Source organism: Gopherus flavomarginatus, chromosome 10 (assembly GCF_025201925.1).
Source record: "Gopherus flavomarginatus isolate rGopFla2 chromosome 10, rGopFla2.mat.asm, whole genome shotgun sequence".
NCBI lineage: Eukaryota > Metazoa > Chordata > Testudines > Testudinidae > Gopherus > Gopherus flavomarginatus.
Window position 1 is genome coordinate 73,285,910 of NC_066626.1, and position 20,714 is coordinate 73,306,623.

At 42.0% G+C, this 20,714-nt stretch overlaps 1 protein-coding gene across 47 annotated transcripts in view; it reads left to right on the forward strand.

The window, feature by feature from the left end:
• The window catches only part of CLASP1 (cytoplasmic linker associated protein 1), a 278,689-nt gene that overhangs the window by 148,758 nt on the left and 109,217 nt on the right, over positions 1–20,714 (forward strand). For 26 of the 47 annotated variants that reach the window (XM_050916932.1, XM_050916931.1, XM_050916934.1 and 23 more), the window contains 6 exons: positions 424–483; positions 1,919–1,996; positions 4,214–4,381; positions 5,874–5,923; positions 7,699–7,869; positions 9,546–9,569. In XM_050916932.1, coding sequence (XP_050772889.1) covers positions 424–483; positions 1,919–1,996; positions 4,214–4,381; positions 5,874–5,923; positions 7,699–7,869; positions 9,546–9,569 — 551 coding nt within the window. The remainder of the gene's footprint in view (positions 1–423; positions 484–1,918; positions 1,997–4,213; positions 4,382–5,873; positions 5,924–7,698; positions 7,870–9,545; positions 9,570–20,714) is intronic. The other 21 variants (XM_050916935.1, XM_050916938.1, XM_050916945.1 and 18 more) reach the window with 1 other exon arrangement.

Consider the following 20,714-nt stretch of genomic DNA (forward strand, 5'->3'; position numbering starts at 1 on the left):
CTTTTTGGACTTGATATGAAGCGTAGTGTTTGTAAAGAGCTAACAACTGCAAAGTAATATTAACTTTGATCTTCTCTATATCTCACTGTGCTTTGTATTAAAAAGAAGAAAAATCAAAAGCACCCACAAGTAATATTCTACAGCTGGTATCCAGAGCACTGTTTCAGACAGTGGTGACATTCCAGTGTTTCAGATCATTACTGTAACGTATGTTCATATTTTGTAGTGTAAAAAACACTTTGTAGAATTTGAGCTTTTTAGATGCACTAGTCTGTTTAATAAGGGGGTCACTGCTGATTTTGGTGTCCAGCTGGGCCCCATAATGATAAATGACTGATGTGTGGTTGCAAGTCCACTAGAAGCCATATGCCTCTTTATTAGCTTACATAGCTCAGACAGTATTTCTCCTTTACCCACTTTCAGGCGCTGCTTTGAGTTTTTAGACTTGCTGTTACAGGAATGGCAAACACACTCCCTAGAAAGGTAAGATCTGAGCATGAGCGTCCCTTCGGGAGAAGCGATTTGTACTATGGCTTGAAACATCCCACCCTCACTGCTAAAATCTGTTTCTTCCTCATTCAAAAATAAAAGGGAAAAAGAGTCCTCTGAGGCCCTGTGTGCTCCTGCTTAGGCGCAGGCTGTTGGGAGAATTGCTGAGGCCTCCCAAATATTGGAGCTTCTAGTGGCACCACAAGTGTGGATCCCAGGGCTACAGACACTATTTCCTAAAAGTGTTGTTGAGTGGACAAGAGAAATGGGTCCTCTCCAGTCAGGCTGCAGAGAAGATGGTCACCGAATTCTTGAACCCTACCACTCTCCAGATTAAACTCAAGCAAGGGCATCTCATATTTTCCTGACTGAGAACAAGTGGCAGAGAGAAGCTAGGCGTGGGAGGAAGGGACTGGGGTTGGCAGAAAAGAAAATCTTAGACATTTCAGTTTCTTGCTGCAGGCAAGTACTGTGTGGGCCAATCATTCCAAAAGATTGCTATTCCAAAGTAATAATGCTATAGTAATTCCAGATAGTAAAGCAGTAATACTATTCTAAATAGCCAGTTTTCCCTATATTGGCCTATATGTTTAAGAGATGGATTGTTCTGGTATACAAAGAGGGGAGCACACAAGGGGCCTTTTCCTTCCCTTATGCTCCCACCCTAGTTTTCTGGCCTTAAGATCTGACTCTTGCAAGTCAAGGTGCAGTTGCGCTGCCTGTGTTCACCCAAGCCTGGGGAGTACTCCCTCCTACAACCACTGGGGCTCAAGCCATCCCGAAGGGGTAGGAGAAGCTAAGACTGTGGGCCCATCACCTTGTATTATTGACTGATGATGCTGGACACATGCAGAGATTGGAGCAGGCTGCAGACTCCTAAAGGATAGTATATCACGTGCACTGGTGTTGGGGTGCTCTGGGCAGGACTTCGCCTCCCAGGTGCCAGACATAAAGCCAGAATAGCTAGTTTAAGGCTGACACACAACTAATAGGGACATAATAAGAGAATAATATCTGTAAGACACATTATGGCCATTCAAACTAACAGTCTGAGGAGAAAGACAAAGGTGCGGGGAAAAGGAAAGGTGATTGATCCTTACTTCATTAACCCAAATTGCCCTGGGCTACTTTAAGAGTTAAGAGATTATTTTTACACCCTTATAGTTTCTATGGTAACTAAGGAATGACCTCTGAAGAATGTAGCTTGGCTCTTGTTTTCCAGCAGCAAGGAGTGAAATAAAGCTGACTTGTAAGAATAAATAAATAATTCCCATAAAGAATGTTATGTGGAAGTGGGAGAAGCTGTGAAGTGCTCTCTGTTTGCCGAGAGTGGGGAGAAATCACTAACCTTTGCAGACTCATCTATGAGTGCAGGGAGGTTTTCTGCATCTTTACTCACTAGCTGAATAATGTTTTCTTCTGATCTCAGACACATCTCAGTATTAGCGGAAACAATAAAGAAGGGAATCCACGATGCGGACTCTGAAGCCAGGATAGAGGCAAGAAAGTAAGTGGATTTAAAAAAAAATAAGCATCACTTTATAAACACAGGATGGTGTGCGGTGGAAAACGGAAGCTAAGACAAACTCGCATAGGACCTGTTCCTACTCCCATGGCAGTTGATGGCAAAAGTTTATGACTTCAACAGGAACCAGAGTGGACCCACAAAACAGTCAGCATGATTTTATTAATAAAACCCCAGCCATACACTAATTGCTTCTTTAGATTCTGGTAATTTTACATTGTTGTCTAAAATTAAATCAATGTGTAACTTCTTTTTCTCCCAGCATGGATTAATCCATGTGTTAACGTGTGTTCTTAGAAGCACAAGAGCATTTTGCTAATTCTTACTTATCTGCCACCAATATAATGTCTAGATAAAATCTGGTGGTTTCACTCCTGTTCCCATTAAGCACTGGGTTGCCAAAGGGCAGTGAGATTTGATAGCCAAGTATCATTTGATTTCAGGCCTGATTCTTTTATCTCATGCAAAAATCTCTTTGTCCTTAATGGAATTTTTGCCTGAGCAAATATTACAGGATTGGGCTTATCATTGCTTTCTATACTACTACAAAATATTGTAAACAACCAAAACCACTGTCAGAGTTAATTAATAAAATACAATTGTGAGGCTGCATTATTTTGCCTTTCTTAATCACTGATATAGAAATCTCATTAATTTGCAATGATTTTCCCTGTCACAAGGGATATAGAAGAGGTGCTGCTGTATTTTCAAAAGTGTGTGTATGTGTCCATGGGAGGTTATCTTGATATACTGAGAACTTGTTCTTAAACTAAGCACCCCCAAGATTCTAGGTGAACTTTATATGGAGAGAGAAAGCTGTTGTATAGTGCATTTTACATTTCATGAACTTGTTTAGAAGATCAAATGATTAAATGCTACACTTCAAGAAATGGTAGTTCATAGTAGGAGTGGGTATTAAATTATTTTGGGAAGGGGCATTTTCTCCAATCATGAAAATACTATAGGCACCCTGGTATTCAGCAATGTGGCTAGGTAACCCAGATAGCTAGTAGCTAGGCAGACTCTTTGAGGATTTATTGTGAATGTCTAATTCTCCTTTATTTTTTTCTTAATTAATATATTGCCAGTGTTAAGATTTAAATGTTTGCATTTTATCCCAAAGAGATTAAAATGCTGACGACTTCCTCTGTCTGGGGAGCAGCTGTCACGGTCAAATGGCTCTGGATTAATTTGCATTTATTGATTTTGTTCTTAAAGTGTCCTCCATTCTAATCCTGAAAAGTGCCTGTAACTCCTATAGATTATAACAGGAAGTAAGGATGCTCAGCATCATCCAGGAGGCCATTAGTGCCACACAAGACTGGTCCCTTTGTGCTGAAATGTCTGTCTTTCTTTTCTTTCTTTCTTTCTTTGAGTGGGCTAGATCCTGAGAGATGCCTAGCCACTCTCACTGAAGATAGTGAGAGCAGCGAGCTCAGCCACTCCCTAAAATTTGCCTCAATAGCAGCCAAAGTTTGCTCCATGGGATTATGCAAAGGGTCAGGATCAGCTCCGAGATAATTGTCAGTTGTGGGTTGAAGCTTGCCATGGGGTGTCTGTCTTGTCTAGTCCCTGCTGCTCTTGCGGGCTCATGGTGTTCTTCCTGACCGCCTGACTGGAGCTGTGATATCTGGGTATAGACTCTGCCCCTTTCTGGTGCTGTGTGCGTTCCTGTGATGCTCTGCACGGTGTACACCCTGCCTTCCCACTTCTGGTCAGTGTGTTGTGTGTGGAATTGCTTCCTCAAAATGCAGCGGTAGCCTGCGTGGTATGTTTCAGATGCATCACAGACAGGCTGCATCACTGAACTGGTTCAGGTTTCATAGGGGTAGCCTGTATCAGTCAAAACAACGAGGAGTCCTTGTGGCACCTTAGAGATTAACAAATTTATTTGGGCATAAGCTTTCATGGGCTGTAACCCACTTAAGGCAACTCCCATCTTTTCATGGGCTGTATATTTATATCCGCTTACTGTATTTTTCACTCCATGCATCTGATGAAGTGGGTTCTGGCCCATGAAACCTTATGCCCAAATAAATTCATTAGTCTCTAAGGTGCCACAAGGACTCCTCGTTGTTTTTACTGAAATGGTTCAGTTAAGCCATTGCCATTGGGGATGGACGTCTCCTGTGACTGAGCTGCTGTGGCTCGTCAAATGTTACAAGGAGTTTCAGTGGTATATTGGGATCTTGTTTTCAGATGTTACTGGGGCTTCCACAATCACTTCAGCAGAGAAGCAGAACACTTGTATCACACACTGGAATCCTCCTATCAGAAAGCCCTGCAGTCTCACTTGAAGAACTCAGATAGCATAGTGTCCCTGCCTCAGTCCGATCGGTCGTCCTCCAGTTCCCAGGAGAGTCTCAAGTAAGTCTCTGTACTTTATTACCACTGATTTTATTGACTAAACTGCAGATACACCTACATGTGAGTAACTATGACATTGCACTGTTACCATTCACAACTTCATGCTTAACTTTGTGTCTCATCTCTCTTATCACTGTTCACATTTATTTCTTGTCCTCAACATTTGACCAGCTCCAAAATATGGCATATGAAGTTTTTGGCTGGCAAGATATTAAAAAAAAAAACAAAAAAAACCCCACACTGCTAAATATCCTGGAGTCAGTCTTGAATCCATAAATAAGTGGACAAAAGGCTTTTCATTCTCAGCCAGACAGTATTAGTCAACCTTCCTAACTTAAAAAGACATTTGTTTGGCCTGGAATTTTTCATGCTTAGCCTAAAGCCAGAGAAGTGAGTGTATCTGTTTGTCTTTTCTTTTTCTTGTAAGAAGAGAAGTGGCCAAGCTAGATATAAATTATATAGCTGCAAAATGAATAGCTTTTCTACTGCTTTTGTGTATCTTGGCTGTTTTTGAAGGGACACAGTCAAAGAATTTAAACTCAAAATTTGCCCCAGCTGAAAAGCGTTAGAATTTTTTGAGGACTGTCCTATTACAATATGAATTGTAAAATCCACCTCCATCCTACAAAAAAATGTATAAAATACGTTTGTCCCTATTTACATAGGACCTGAAATCTTCTTTTGCTCTGTTAATGCTCATGGTAATTTTTTCATACTCTTTTCTAAGGAATATTATTGAGCCTCAATATTTATATTTAAACAATAAATCCTGTTAGTCTATTAATATATGTAAATAGTTGTCTATTACGAACGCTTTGTGACTATGTACTCAGCGGAGACATGGGGACGGCTTCTAAAAAGTAATTCCAGGTTTATCATGGTAATCATATAACTGCATAAATATATATTTGATATATTTAAAAAGAAAATGAAAGAGGATCAGGCCAGCAGTCTAGCAACAGCAGGAAAGTGTTGTGGGAGCACAGGGAGAGCTAAGTAGACATTCATCACCCAGACTAGACTGGCTCCAAAGCAAGGGTTTCAGTGCAGCAGACATCAGTGATGAAGGACCAGTGCTGGACTGAAGGCCAGTTCTAGATTAGCAGAGAGGGGAGTAGAGAATAATCACCATTGGCAATAGACTCTTCGTGTACCTTTGATCACTGAAGTCCCTTGGAGCATATACGTGGAGAGCTCTGAAAACAAAGAGGGCAGTTTTGAATGAAATCCTGAAATAAGTGGGGAGCCACTGGAGATATCTGAGGTTGTGGTCGGAATGGTTGTGCTTCTGTGTGTATAGCAACATTTGTCACACCCTGGAGTCTGGAGAGTGGGGTCATGATTAGGCCACTGCTATTTTTAATAACCAGTTATAAATGTAGTAATATAGAACAAAGCCTCCTAAAATATGATGGTATTTTTATAGCCAAGATTATTGGTGACTCAGAAAAGATCTGTTAGACTTTAATAAATGTTTGTGCTTAATTTCTAGCCGTCCATTGTCTGCCAAAAGAAGTCCTACTGGGAGCACTACATCCAGAGGTGAGAGCAGGAACTGGAGTATTTGTAATGAAGTACAATAAAAGACTCAAATATTTCAGGGTTAAAAATAGTGATTCTGGTTATAATGAAATCTTCATTTACTGTGAAATTGTTGTTTTGACCATTAGTCCAGTCAGATACAGCTGTTCCTGTGGTCACCAGCATATAGTGGAGGCATCTTATGTGCATGTCTCCTTTTGTACTAACTTCCAAATTGATCAGAAAAATGCTTTCACCACTGGACACAAGAGAGGTCTGGACCGTTTCACCATCAGAGCCCTAGTGCACTTGACTGCACTGGCAGGTGGGTGGACAAGAATACCTAACAGGCCTTTTCCAGCTCTGATTTTTGTTTGGCTTGTAATAGCCACCATCTCAGTCTCCACTGTGTACCCCAGTACAGGCAGGGTATCCCACAGAGGCCTTTGATACAATCAGAAGTAATGTTGAGCCTACTTGATCTTTTCCATCAAGACTTTCCAGCATGTAGAATCTTCAGAGCTTTGCTTTGGTTCCAAGCACTTGCAGCTTAATGCCTGAAGGGCATACTCTTGGATGAGAACATCAGCGAGTGTGGGGAACAGAAAACCTTCATGAGCAGATGAGGTTACTGTTAGCAGGCCTTGCTAACAGTAATCTTCAAAGTGCAGGGCCCAGACTAATTGATTTGATCCCACTTTAATTTTGCTACTAGATACCATCAGCTGAGAGCATAAGGCTATGTTTTAGTCATGGGTATTTTTAGTTAAAGTTATGGACAGGTCACAAGTAATAAACAAAATTTCACAGCCCGTGACCTGTCCATGACTTGTACTATATACCCCTGACTAAATCTTGGGTGCTGCGCGTGCTCTGGGGTGGGGATGCAGCCCAGGATTCCTGCGGTTGCTGGGGGAGGCAGCCGGCTGGGACCCCTGCGGCTGCTAGGAAGGGGGAAAGATTTGGTGGGGCTGGTGGGCTCCGCACGGCTCCCCGGAAGCAGCGACATGTCTCTAGGTGTAGGCATGGCCAGGCATTTCTGCGCACTGTCCCTGTCACAAGCACCGGCTCTGCAGCTCCCATTGATCATGGTTCCCCGCCAATGGGAGCTGCAAAGCCAATGCTCGGGCCAGGGGCAGCACGTGGAGCTGCCTGGCCACGCCTCTGCCTAGGAGCTGAGGGACATGTTGCTGCTTCTGGGGAGCCGCATGAGGTAAGTGCTGCTCGGAGTCCTCACCCCATGCCGGGCCCCAACCCGATGCCTCATCCCACATCCAAACTCCTGCTGGTGTTTGGAGCGGTGGTACAGTGGCGCGAGACTGCCCCAGCAGCGGCTGGTGCGGCTTACCCAAGGGCTGTCCTAGGCCAGCCATATTGGCTGCTGCAGAAGTCCCAGAGGTCCTGGAAAGTCACAGAATCCATTACTTCCCTGACAGATGCCAGCCTTACATATAAGTAATATTTTTTTTGCTCACAGAAACCACTGCAGAACAACACTGTGAATTAGTTCAAAATAAAGAGAGACCCGGTGGATGAGGCAATATATTTGAATGGACTGATGAGACTAGGGGAAACTGTACTTAGGAAAGAACAGGGTACTGGTAATGAGATACTGCCTCTGTGAGTACATTGTGCATCATGGTCTTTCTGGCCCTTCACATGAGTGCAGAAGTCTCACACCGGGAACACTTGAACGTTCTTATTCAAGTGCTAACTGGGTGCTTTGAAACAAAGAATCAAATAAATTAATCCTCACTAGTCTTGATTGTGCGTCTGTTCCCCACCCCTGTCTAAAGCCTCTACAGTGAGTACAAAATCCGTGTCAACCCCAGGATCTCTGCAGCGGTCTCGCAGTGACATCGATGTGAATGCAGCAGCTAGTGCCAAGTCAAAAGTAACATCTTCTGGAGCTTCCACCCCCTTCAGTTCTGCAGCGGCCCTGCCCCCAGGCTCGTACGCATCACTAGGTGAGCCTCTGTGTTCTCTTCTCCAGTATTACAAACTATATGAATTTAGTATTAGATGGCTTGTTCTGAATTTAAGCCATGTCTCCAATGCGATGGTCACTAGCAGTCCAGAACCAGTCTGTGCTCTGTGGCAACTGAGGCTAAAGAAAAATACATTTCCAGAGGGAATCAGCCTTGCAGGAAACACAGTTTGCTTTGAAACACTATTCTTTCTTCCTCGGTTTCCCACTAACCAGCACATTTATGTTGTGGAGAGATGTTGTTTTGACTCTGACAGTCCAGGGGATGATACTTGCTGCCCAGTTCACCCTGGAACTAAAGAACAGGTTTACTGCAAGTTGTTTTATGCTTTGGGTAGCATTAAGAATCTCTTAGCTGCATTTGATCCTGAGCTAAGGAGCTGTCTCTTCATATAAGTAGGGATAGAGCAGGAAAGAGACGAATCTGACTGATACGTGAGTATGGTTTAGTTACTTTTTCAGCCTATGTGAAAGGCACAAGTTCACCTTCCTCCACTCAGGCTCTTTTTGAGGGTTGAAATCATGCATTGTGTTCCTTTTGTCATTTTCTGTTGCCCCAATTTTTTCATGCTGACAAGTGAAGTCACCATTTGATTTAGAATCTACTTTTCAGGTGGCACCGCAGGCTTCATGGATGAGGAAATACAGTTCAGAAACAACTAAAAACAGTTGCTTGATTTCTTGCATGGTTTCACTTGTCAGTTTTCATTAGCCTATATTTGACCCAGGGAGAGCTAATTACCTGAGCTCGGATATAATTCTGTAATTTATTGTCATTTACATCAGCCTTATACTGATGTAACTCCATTGACTTCTACCAGATTAAGTGATTATAGCAGGTCCCTAACTGGTATGAGACTGGATACCCTTGCCTCCTGTCATGTAGATTGCTGACCTTTAGCTGTATCAGTTGAAAGTTTGACTTCATAGCATAGGATATCCTTGCTCTCTTGTCAGTGTAATGGGAAATACTATATGAATTATGTTAGGATATATTTATATATTCCTTTTGATGACAGGCATCACTTACTGCTAAAATCTTCACTTCAGTTAATTGGCCCTGTTTGGTTCAGTGGTTTTGTTATGAAGTGTTTGCCCTGGCTTAAATTAGTTGTTCACATTGATGTCATGGTGCAGTGAGAACTGCAGACAGAATGCTAGAGTTAAATGCATGTTTCTTGTCATTTCCCAAACATTCAGAGGCTGAATATAGGAAAGTGGCAGTGCTCTATTAGTCTCACTCCAAAGCAGAGTGTGTTTGCTGCTCTTCTCTGATACTCTATTTCTCGTTTACATGATGCATGGATTGGATTGGCTGTAAAGGGAATTCCTTTCCTTTTTGCCAGTAGAAAACATTGCATGTGCAATTTCCTGCAAGAGGAATGGATAAGGCAAGCAAAGGAATGGGATTTAGCAAAGCTTTGTCTTTAATACATCATTGCAATGGGACCAAACTAATCTGATTCTAAGACCTGTTCAGATGCTTCATGCTTTGAGTTGCTGATTAACCAATTTTCTTTTCCGGTTTCATTTCTTTAATTGTATTGATTTTTTTTTTGCTTATTTCTGTAGCTAATATACAGTGCCCACTTCTGTTAATATTACTAACTCTTCCCTATTTACCCTCTCTTTATTTTTTTTTTAATTTGCCTAAAGATGGTACTACCACTAAACCTGAGGGTAAGCAGTCTGTCTGTGTGACTGAGGTGTGTCTACAGTTGTACTACCCCTATCTGATCTCTGTTCTCACAAAGTGTTACCTGGTTCTCATCTGTGCTCACTGGTGACCTGCATGAAGTGTTGCATGGTTGTTTGGCTTATTATGACACCCTTAGGGATATGTCATTTTCTCTCCAAGATCCTCCTGGAGCTTAGGCACCAATCTGATTTTATGACTCTTGCTTCCAATCTTCATGTGAAACTAGTTTAAAAGCAATGTTGTATACAAGTCTCCATGCTAAAAAGGTGCTGTTGGTTGAAGGTGACCTACAAAAGGATAAAAACAAAGGCTTGTGCTCATCTTTGCTTCATTGAGATGCATAAAGAAGGTCTGCTTTGTTGTTCTAGAAGAAATTTAGGTCATGTCTACTCTGTTTTTTCAGGGAGACTCAGGATGACAGGAGAATTAGTGAGATGATTATACTGCAAATACTAAGGAAGTGAAAACTGGGAAAGGAAGAGATATTTATTCAGCCTGTTCAAACCTCTGGGTTTTGTTTGTTTTTGTTGACTCTCTTTAACTCCTGTGCCTAGTAAATGGTTGAGAGTGAAGAGTTTTTTGTTAAAGGCTCAACACCCTTGTCTCTCCATTTAATGGTTGAGAGAGCTCCCACTCCAGTTTCTCCCAAGAAGCCATTTTAAAAAATGATTTTCAGGAAAGACAAGTCTTAATGTTCTTGATATTTCTGTGGTAAAAAGGCAAGCATAAAACTTTCTTTTGTGGGGGAGGAAGGGAAAGCAAGGAGGACGCGGGTGTTCATGACAAAAAAGCCATTAAGCACAAGCTCCTTTTTTTTCCCTCTTTTGCAAGTCACCTTTTAAGGGATGTATTATTGATTTGTGGGACCGTGTGTGAATATCCTAGGTGGCTGTTTGTATTAGAATGTAGTTTCCCAAGAAGCACCACCATGTCATTGTGATGTCTGTTTTTCCCTCTGATTTCTGATAAACTGATATATTATTTATAGGGATAGATTTCTCCAGTCTCCTGAGCTGAAACCGAGTCTTGGTGTAGAGATATGAACTGGCTCTTAATCCAGTGCAAGCCTTTATGTTTTAGGATCCATCAGTCATCGTGTTGGTTTAAATCAGTGTTTCTCAACTTTTTTCTGCTGGTCACTCTCTTTGTACTTAAAAAATAATTGGGGTGGTCCTCCTTCCCCCTCTTTCCCCCCCACCCCCCAAGATTGCCACCCCTTACCTTAAGCTTGGGGCTTCGAGCTATGCACACACCCACCCACCATGGCTCAGGCCTTCGGCATTTTGTTTTTTTCCTTATTAGAATATCAGTCCTTATCTAGACTGTTTTTGCTGGAGGACTCTGGAGACAAAAACATGGAATGCAAAACTTGATTATATTCTTCATATTTCAAATGTAAAATTTAACACCTACCCACTCCGGCCTCTTTGTTCTGTACAGTATCCCCTCTGGGGTTCTCTTTACATATCATAAAAGATAGAAACTCATTTTTTAGGTCACCTCTAAGCAGCTATTTTAGAATCGCCGAGTTTTTCTGTGCAATGTAGATTGACCTTTGCAGTGCAGTGCTCATGAAGTATACGTGTAGTCTTCTCAGAACCAATATCTCAGATTAGGAGAAAGCCAGAAGTGGGATATGCCAGTTACATAAGTGCAAGTTAAAAGGTGAATATCAGACCATAGATTTAAAGAACACTATTGCCTGGATAGCTCTATAAAGCACCGTGCTTGAAATGTACCATGTGCTGAAAGCCGTCACAGGGCCTATGCCCAACTTATGTCTTGTGCTGTCCATCTGCGCAAAGGTGAATTGGGCAGTATATCCAGTTAGTACCCACTGCTGCAGCCCTTTTGACTATGTAGCTCCTTTGCTCTTCACTGGGAGGTGCGTATGCAGAAAGGTTGCAAAAATCAGGCTTTGTAGAGCTATACAAATAGTTACTATGATCCAAATAACTGGCCATGGCTGTGTAGAAGCTTTCCCGAGGTAACTTTCCAGTTACATTCCGTGGAGAAACAAATTCTGAGCTTGCTGTGCAAACATTGTTAAGATTTCTGTACTACTATCCATGGAGCAGGACTGGTGGTTCAGAACCTGCAATCCATTAGGCTCTGCTAACAGCTCTAAATTTCCAAACAGATTGTGGATAGGTGTATTGTTATGAAGTTGGGAAGCTCAGATGGGATGAGTTCTGCCCCTCTTTGGGCAGACGTTGCAGTTTTCAGTATCTTTAGTAGTCCAGCAGTCATCCAGACTAGTACAGTTTTTTCAAATAAAAGTATTGTTATAGTACGGTATAATGACTTCTCCTCAGACGTTTATAGGAATTTTGAAGTCATTCTAAGCACAAGCTCACACATCTTACAGAAACCAGGGGGTTGGGAGCAAACAAATTACTTGCAGCTCTTGGCTGTAAAGTAGTGTGATTTGTTCCTATCAAGAAACTAGCAGTTAAGTTTCATGTTAAAAAATGCTTTGAACTGATGCAGTTAATCTGTGTGGGCCAAATTCAGAATTCGATTACAAGGTATAAATATGGAATAACTCCATTCCAGTCAATGAGGCTTTCTTTGGATTTATGCCATTATAACAGAGATCAGAATCTGACCTTATGTAATTTTTAACATACTGTGAAGGGAACGTGTGTTGTTTTTTTTTGTTTTTTTTTAAACCAATGATCAGGGAAGAAATCATCTTTCCAAATAACCTTCCTTCCCTCCCCAGGCCCACAGATAACCACATGGTCTTGATTTGATTGTGTTTTTTCCGAAGTGAGCATTAACACATACTTTACAGGGTAATCTGATGCTCGAAATAAATTTGTACATTTATTATGTCTCTATCTGCACTACCTGGATATCTCCTTTTATAAGGGATCTGATTTTCATCCTAGTTAACCTTTAAATATATTTTGCAAACAAATGACTGCAGTAAGAGAGCATGGATTTATTTCAGTTTTCCACATATCTTAAAAAGAAGGTAACTGATTACCCATGACTATATTTACATATATATCCAGAAACTTTGCTTTTCCTTCTGCCTCTGTATTGTTGTGAAACCTAGTGACTCCAGTTTTGAAACAGATTTTCTGTTAAAGAACGGGACTTTGTAAGGACTGTACTTTCCCTTGCCCGTTTTGCCTTATTTCCAAAGTGAGCACAAACATAACTCTTCAGACACTAAAGACTAACCTCTCCCATAAAAGGAAGAGAATGACATATGGCTATATGAATTTTGTCCACTTGGAAAAAAAATCCAAAAACCCGTAATTGTTTAGTGTGTTTGTTAATGTCCCAAGTTCATACAGAGTGGTCAGGTGAGTGATAAATACTGTTTATTGAGCCTCAACAGAGCACTTGAAGAAGCACAAAGTACAAGAAGACCTCGTCCCTTCTCTGTCCTGTTATCCTTCCTTTCACAGTACTCCGATGGAGTTTAGCCTGAGTAAGGGTTTTAAGATTTGTCCATAAATCTGGATGAATATTGTGGCTGAAACAGGGATACTTAGATGACGAATTTCTTTCCTATTTTGGTCTGTGGGCACGATCCATGTCACACTATTGGCAATCTGGTTATTTGGTTTCCAGGAAAATGTACTTTATTTTACCTAATTATTTAAGCAAAGCAGCACCGTAGCATTGTTGTGATGTGGTTCATTCAACTCTCTCTACTCTGGAGGTCCTGCATTTTCAGCATAAAGTCCGTTGATAACCTTGGATGCATTGAGATTGCTTGCATGGTAAGGCACTTCTTAGCATAAATAAAACTGGCAAAATCTGGTGGCCCTTATGTTTGTAAAATAGGACTTCTACTAGATGTGGCTGGAATCCATATTGATGCTCATTGTAAACTCATTTATATGAATAACTATATAGTTGATAACCCTTAAGCTTTGTTTTATCAATAGATGGGCACAGATGCCATCTAGCGGTGAATCAGTCAAATGATTCTCAGAACCTGCTACAGACTTTTTTTTAAAAATCTTTTTCATCACATGAAGGAGAATTGGCCCGCTCGTGTAGATACGTGAGCTGACACAGAGAGAACATCAGTTATCATCTGTGTTCATATCAGTTGCTAACGTGTGATTGTTGTTATCTTTTTCCAAAAGCGCTGAGTTGATTAAACTGTATTATGGATTTATTTTTATTCATTTTCAGACAGTGCACTTAAAGAACTCTCCTTCACAGTAGAGCATACAGGCTAGATCCTCAAGGTACCATGCACTTCTACCTCCCTCTGCATCCAGTGGGAGTTGAAGATGCTCATTATCTAACAAAAGGAGCTCAGAACCTTACATGATGAAGCCCTTGAGATAAGAATTGTTCAGAAGAAATCCTTTTGTGTATGTCAGTGTGTGAATACTTGAAAATGACCAACCTAAGTGTTTTTAATATATCGTGTTTATATACATAAATGAATAAAGTTATTTCTGGCTTGAGACATTGGGCCAGATTCTGATCACAGTTATGTCTTTGTAAATCTGATGCCACTCCACTGAAGTCAATGAAATTATGGTGGATTATTTAGATAATATCTTAGAAATATATCTGCCTGATCTAGCTATTTCAATTTACCAAACTTCTGCATTTGTTACAAACCTGCACTTGGGCATGGTTCATTGACTGTGTCTGTTTTTAAAATTACCAGGGCTTTTTAGTCTTTAAAAGTACTGAACACAAAGGAAAAGCTTTCTGTACCGAGAACAGAATCTGGTGTCATGGGTCAAGTCTCAACCAAGGACAAATTTTTATGCCTACATTTTATGATTCCTAGAAAATAGCCTGAGCATTTCCTTTATCTGTGCTCTTTACAGTAACATTGCCATTGAGCTACAGTAATTCTTTTGGAGAGGATCAGAAAATTGGTGATTACAAGTTATGACTCATTGCCTCTGCAGTTTGAATTGATATGAAAACAAAGCTAGGGGAGAAAAGGCAGCTTCCTGGGCTCTTTTTGCCCTGCCTTTTGGGAAGTGTCTATTCATTGTTTGGTTTTGATGCATTTTTCTAGTAAGTGCTGCATGAAATTCATTATTCCCGCTGGGATATAATGACTCAGTAGAGAAAGTGGCTTATAGTCAGAGGCTGCACAATTGGACTGTGGATTCTAGGATACAGCATCTTCCTTGCAGGTTACTCAGAGACCTTACAAAAATGCTTTCTGTTACTGTAATAGTGCAATGTGTCTTACAAGTTATCATATATACTTGAGATTTTCATAGCAAGCCAAAGGATTTAGATCTATTTTCCATTATTTGTAATGGGAAAATGTGACTAAATCCTAAGACTAATTTAAAAATCGTGTGTGTGTGTGTGTGTGTGTGTGTAAACTCAGCTTTGGGATACTATTGTTTCTGTCTGTCTGTCTGTCTGTCTGTCTGTCTGTCTGTCTGTCTGTCACCATAAGGAAACAATAGTATCCCAGAGGTGAGTTAATAATGTATGAATGATCCCAGAATCCCTCTAGGTTGTGTTCCATCTCAGTCAAGCCTGCCTGCAGCGACCTAATGAAATAATGATTTTTATTTCCATGTGATCATCTTTGTTTCTGATTTATATAAGCCTTGTATTTTGGGATGCCGTGTTTGTAACATCTATTGCACCAGCTCGGCAACAGCTGCTTGGGCTAGAGGGTGGGAAAGGCTTCTGCACACATCTCTCTCGTTTAAATCCATTCATTGTGCAGGTTGCTGAGCTAAGTCATTATTCAGTGTTTGGGGGGATGGGAAAGGTTTAGAATCTTCAGCAGTCATTCGCGGAGCAGGAGCTTGGAAAGCGTTCGGTATGTGATCTGTAAGATTAAATGCCCTGGCTAAAGATAAATAGATAGACTTGTAACTGTTAAAAGTCAGAGACAATAACTTTGGAAAGGACATTCATGGTTAAGGTTAAGACCAGCTTTCCATTTAAAGTTCAGCTGCTCAAAGTGCTCTAAAAGCCGGATAGTTAATTAGATTGCTTTGAAATTTGGTGTGCGTCATGGGGGCCCCAGGTATTGTCAAATTTGAGGCCATTTGGCCAAGGAGTTCCCGCAACACATCTTCTTGAAAAAGCAACTTTTCTTACAGTTGACACATTCTGTCATGTTTTTTTCCCCTCACAGACAGAGATCAGACCAGAGCTCAGGTCATTGCACCAGGGTCTCAGATGCTCAAGGGACCCCCAACAGAGTGCCTGGCACCCAGCAGTGCTTTGGGGAACTTCAGATTAAAATGTTATTTGAAAAGCAGTTTGTGTCTCTAGGTAGGCATGCTGGTGCTAATGTACCTAATGGATTATACTGAGCATGTGCGGAGAGGCTATCTTTCTGGAAAACCACCTGTACATCACAACACTTGAGTGGGTCTGAGAGTATGTTATGGTTACTGAATCCGAAGCCAGACTGGGCACTGAGAGTTCCAGTCCAATCCAGTGCAGAAATCTGGAGTAAAAACAGCAGGTATATTGTGCCAGTCTGCCTCTGTCAAAGTTTTTCGTTTGAGGAAGTATAATCGGAGTATAGAGCAATGAAAGTTGCTTGAAACCATTTTTTTGAAAAGAAACGATGCAAGCAAATGCTCACTGGGAGGGGAGAGTGATTAGGGGTAGATAAGTAGTGGGGAAGGTGGGAGAGGGGTTGGGAATCAGGTGAGGGGACTGGGGCACTGCGACAAGATGGGAGGACATTGGGAAAGGGGGGGAGTGATGGGAGACTGGAGGAGAATAGGGGAAGATGTGCCTGTAAGTCCCACATTCCCTTTCTGTCTGTGTGCCATGATCTGGTGGCCCACAGCCTATCGGGTGTGTGTGTGTGTGTCTGTGTCTGTGTGTGTGTGTGTGATTACCGCCCCCCTCTTCCCTGCTCCTCATTGTGTGAGCCAGGTTCTGGAGGGAGCTTTCCTGTCAGGGAATGTCTGAACTCCTCACCCTCTGGGATCTGGGGGTCCCTTCTCCCGGAGGTGTCTGAGCCCAGCTCCCTGCCCCCATGTTTGCATGCCAGGATCTAGGGGCCTCTGCGCATCTGTGAGGGTTTGACCCCTCCTTAACTGCCCCCACCTCCTGTGACCAGGTTCTGAGGGTGTCTAAGCCCCTCTCTCTATCCCCCCATATGAGCCAGGATCTGGGGAACCTTGCCCCTCTGGGTGGAGGTGGCATGCTGAGACTGGCCTTAGGAGTCGAGAACAGATATACTTGACACAAGTCACCCGTGATACAGCCCAAGGAAAAAAACCTGCATTTTATTAAATTCACAGATTCTAGCAAGTTTGAATTCTGAAATGCACCCTGGGCAGAAATCTGAGAATGAAGTGTAAACTGTAGAGGAAAATCTGCCTATGTTAGGGTGTTTGGGTTTGTTTTACAAAAACGACAAGGAGCCGGTGGCACCTTAAAGACTAACCAATGTATTTGGGCATAAGCTTTTGTGGGTAAAAACCTCACTTCTTCAGATGCATGGAGTGAATATTACAGGTGCAGGCATTATATAACGACATGACGGGTTTGTTTTGTTAGTTAGTTAGTTTATTATTATTTTATTTTATTTTTCAGAAATGTAATCTGAGTGCAGCAGAATATTCAGAAGGTGCTGAAACTATTTTTTTGAAAAGAAAATAAATTGCGTATGTGAATGCTGACTGTGAGGGAAGGGGGATTTAGGGGTACAAGGGTAGGTGATGGTAGAGGAAGATGGGTCTGGGTCTGCAGCAAAGGATGGGGGTATTGTGGGGGAGGATAAATGGAAATGGGTGGAAGGGGAGGGATATGGTTGGAGGGCTTAGGTAAAGGGGAAGAGAGTAGGGATTCGGGGAGGAGAAGACATGAGGGGTTGGAGAATGTGAGAGGTAGCAGAGGAAGATGGGGGTTTAGGAGTGGAGGGGTTTTCTAACCTTGAATTCTCCCCTTCCATGTGTACGCTCGGATCTGGGGGAGTCCTACCCCTCTGCAGTGCTCTGAACCCCAGTCCTTGCCCACTGTGCTTTCTGGGATCTTGGGGACCCTGCTCCTCTTCAACTCACACGTCTGAAAACCAGGAAGTACAGAGTTAAGGAAAATGCCTCCACAACCTTCACTCTGCTCTCTTTCGGTGGTGCCCCACCAACATGCACACTCCCACTTGGCCTTTTCACTAATGGACAGGTGCTACCGCATGTGCCCTGTGCTTGAACACTGAGCCTGCTCCCCAGACAGAATACCACCCTGGTAAAGTGTAACCACTGCTTTATACCCTCTCCCAACCCGTCACACTAGCTCACAGGATAGCACCTAACCCTATACTTACCCATATCCATCTTAAATCCGCAGACTGCTCTCATATCCCACCTCACTACTTACAACACCCATGGCAAGAAGCCCCCAGTGTCCTGCTGCTGAGACCACCTACACAATTCTGTATTGAAATGATGCAGACTGGAACCGCAAGGCCCACTGGTACCTCTTTCTTTTGATAATTACCAGCGGGAGACTCGGAGCCAGATGGTCTCATGTCACAAGCCCAGCTCTTCCAAGTTGCTCCAACTGCTTCCTCCACCATTTACTGCAGTGATACATAACACAGTGAATACAGCTAGTGTGCATGGAGAACATTCCCATGGCCATTGTCAGCTCCAGAGTTAAGGTTGCTTGAGTCTTTAACTTCACTGTGTATTTCCCAGTTTTCAGATGTTTGAATTTTGCTGAACTCATTATTCCAGAAGGGCACAAGCCATCACAGGGCAACCTCTGTGTTAAGTGTTCTGCCATTTCACATGTTTCCATAGAAATGTTTTAGAGACATTAAAGGCCATTTTCTCCTTGTAACTGAGGGAAGAATTTGGCCCTAAGGTTATTGAGAGAATTTGCCCCTTCAGTTGTTCCCTTTATTTGTGTATGGTCTGGGACAAAGTAATCCCAGAGTGACTTGTTATCACAATGTTATGCTATATCCACCCTTATATCATCATTGTGTATCAATGGGTGGTGAGTTTTCAGTGCTTTCGTATAATGGCACAGTATCATGGAATAAAGATGGGATAGCATCGTTATACTGGGAGTCACAACTCTGCAATGCTTGAAATTAATTTATTTCTCTTCAGTTGCTGGGCCTGCACCATGTAAGGCAAGCATATGGAAATGAGGAGAATGCCATACATTTGTGGATTAGGTAACCCCAATCTCACTTGCATGGTGGTGGGACATCTGCTTGTCTTTCAATTCCAGTTACATACTCAGTTAAAATACAGTGCTAGTTTAAAAGGATGAGAAAATTTAAATCCTATTACTAAAATAAGGATAAAACTCTTCTCTCAGAGCAAGGTAGCCATTCTCAGTGCTGATATCTCTCCCCCAACATGTGAGGAACCCCCACTGAATTCAGGAAGAATTTTGTGCATAGTAGAAAGATCATGTATCAGTGTTGAGATCTGCCAAGCAAAACAGAAGGCAGACTTTTACTTCGAAACTCTGATTCAAAGCCCAGAGAAGTCAATGGAAGTCTTTCCATTAACTTCAAAAGGCATTGGATAGGGCCTGAATGCTTTATTAGCATGACTGGAAACAAGCATGCGTTGATTTATCTTGACATTTGTGTTCTGTTCCTCTGACTCTTTCCCTCCTACTTAACAGGGCTGGCATTTAAAAAGAAAAATGATGTCTTGGTTCCTCTGCAGGAAGATCTCGATGTCTTGGAGTTTAGCCTTGTGTTTTATAAATGTAGAACAATTGTTCATTACAATTAGTTCTGATTTGCTTCTGCTGTTTATGAAATCCATTTCTCACGTTATCGGACACAGGAGGAACAGAAAAGTTCTGGGACCTCAAACGGAAAAAAGGGGGGGCGTGCGTGCAACAGGAAAATTTCAGACTTCTCCCATCTTATTTATGCTGTCAGGGCTGGCTGACATCTGGCACATACAGGTTACTGATGATACTTCCCCATGAAATGCGTTAGTTTAGACTTTGAATTTCAGCTTATCATCCAGTACTTTGTACAATGCTCAGTATTTTCATCAGTATCTTGAAAAGTTTGGAGGATGAGATAGAACAGATTAAACTCTTGTATAGAGTTTCCACCTTTAAGGTACAATATGGGCCTGTGTCACCCATACTTTTTTTTTCTTCACACATAGTACAGCTGCTGCCGCTGAAGTCTAGAAATAGAGCACAGCCTGCGTGCCAAATTCTGCACAAATTGTGCAAACCCACCGAGATCAGAGGGATGGAAGTCAGCATAGAATTTGCCACAGTGAGGCTGGGAACATATGGAGCTAGATATTCTCTTCTTCTGGAGCTCTGCTGGGAGCAGAGGAAGTGACAGGGAGCTGGGGCTAGTCCCAGCCATGTGATTCTCCAAGCTGCTGCGAGGCAGCTGTAAGTTCCACCACTGACGTTTGTTCTTTAATGGAATTTACACCAGGAAAAGGGTAGCACAGCAGAGTTCTGCCATGTCTCCTACTCCTTGTTGACACATTCCCTCCTGTGCTAGATGGAGAGCAGGGCAGCAGATAAAGACCCGAATCACCATATTTACACCCACCAGACAATTCCTACCATAGAGAAGTCTCTTCTGGGCAGTGGTGATTGGATATTGGCCCCTTTTCGAGCAGTGCTTAGGGGCTGCAATGCTGTAGAGAATCTGGCCCAGGATTTCTACTGTGCCAAGGCTAGAAATATTTTTTCAATGGGAGAATCTCTCTAAATTCCGAAGCCTACTTAGCTAATGTTTTTAAAATGGGACACTGAAAATACATGTGTTCTAAGTTCAGTTTCAGCCCATGTTTCTCACTTCTCACACAAATGTTTGTTCTTATGTTTGTTTTTCCTCTGAAATTGAAGTTTTCTGTTAGAAATAACAGTGTGACAGGTTTATCAGAAGTGTTTTCCAGCCATGTTACCAGCGTTGTGAGAGTTCTGACAGAAAAAACATAGCTGTCAATCTGTTCAGTCAGTCCCAAACTGCCAACCTCTGTATTGTCCTGTGTGCATTTGTCTTGTCTCATAGGAAGTGTGAGGTCTTCAGGGCAGGAAATGTGCATGTATCTGTGTTTGTAATGCACCAGTTACATTTATGGTGCTGTGTAAATGTTCTGTAACATCAACAGTGGAGACAGACTTATGTGATCAGTGGATGACATTGTCTAGAATGTGTAATCTTTTATATGTCTCTTTAT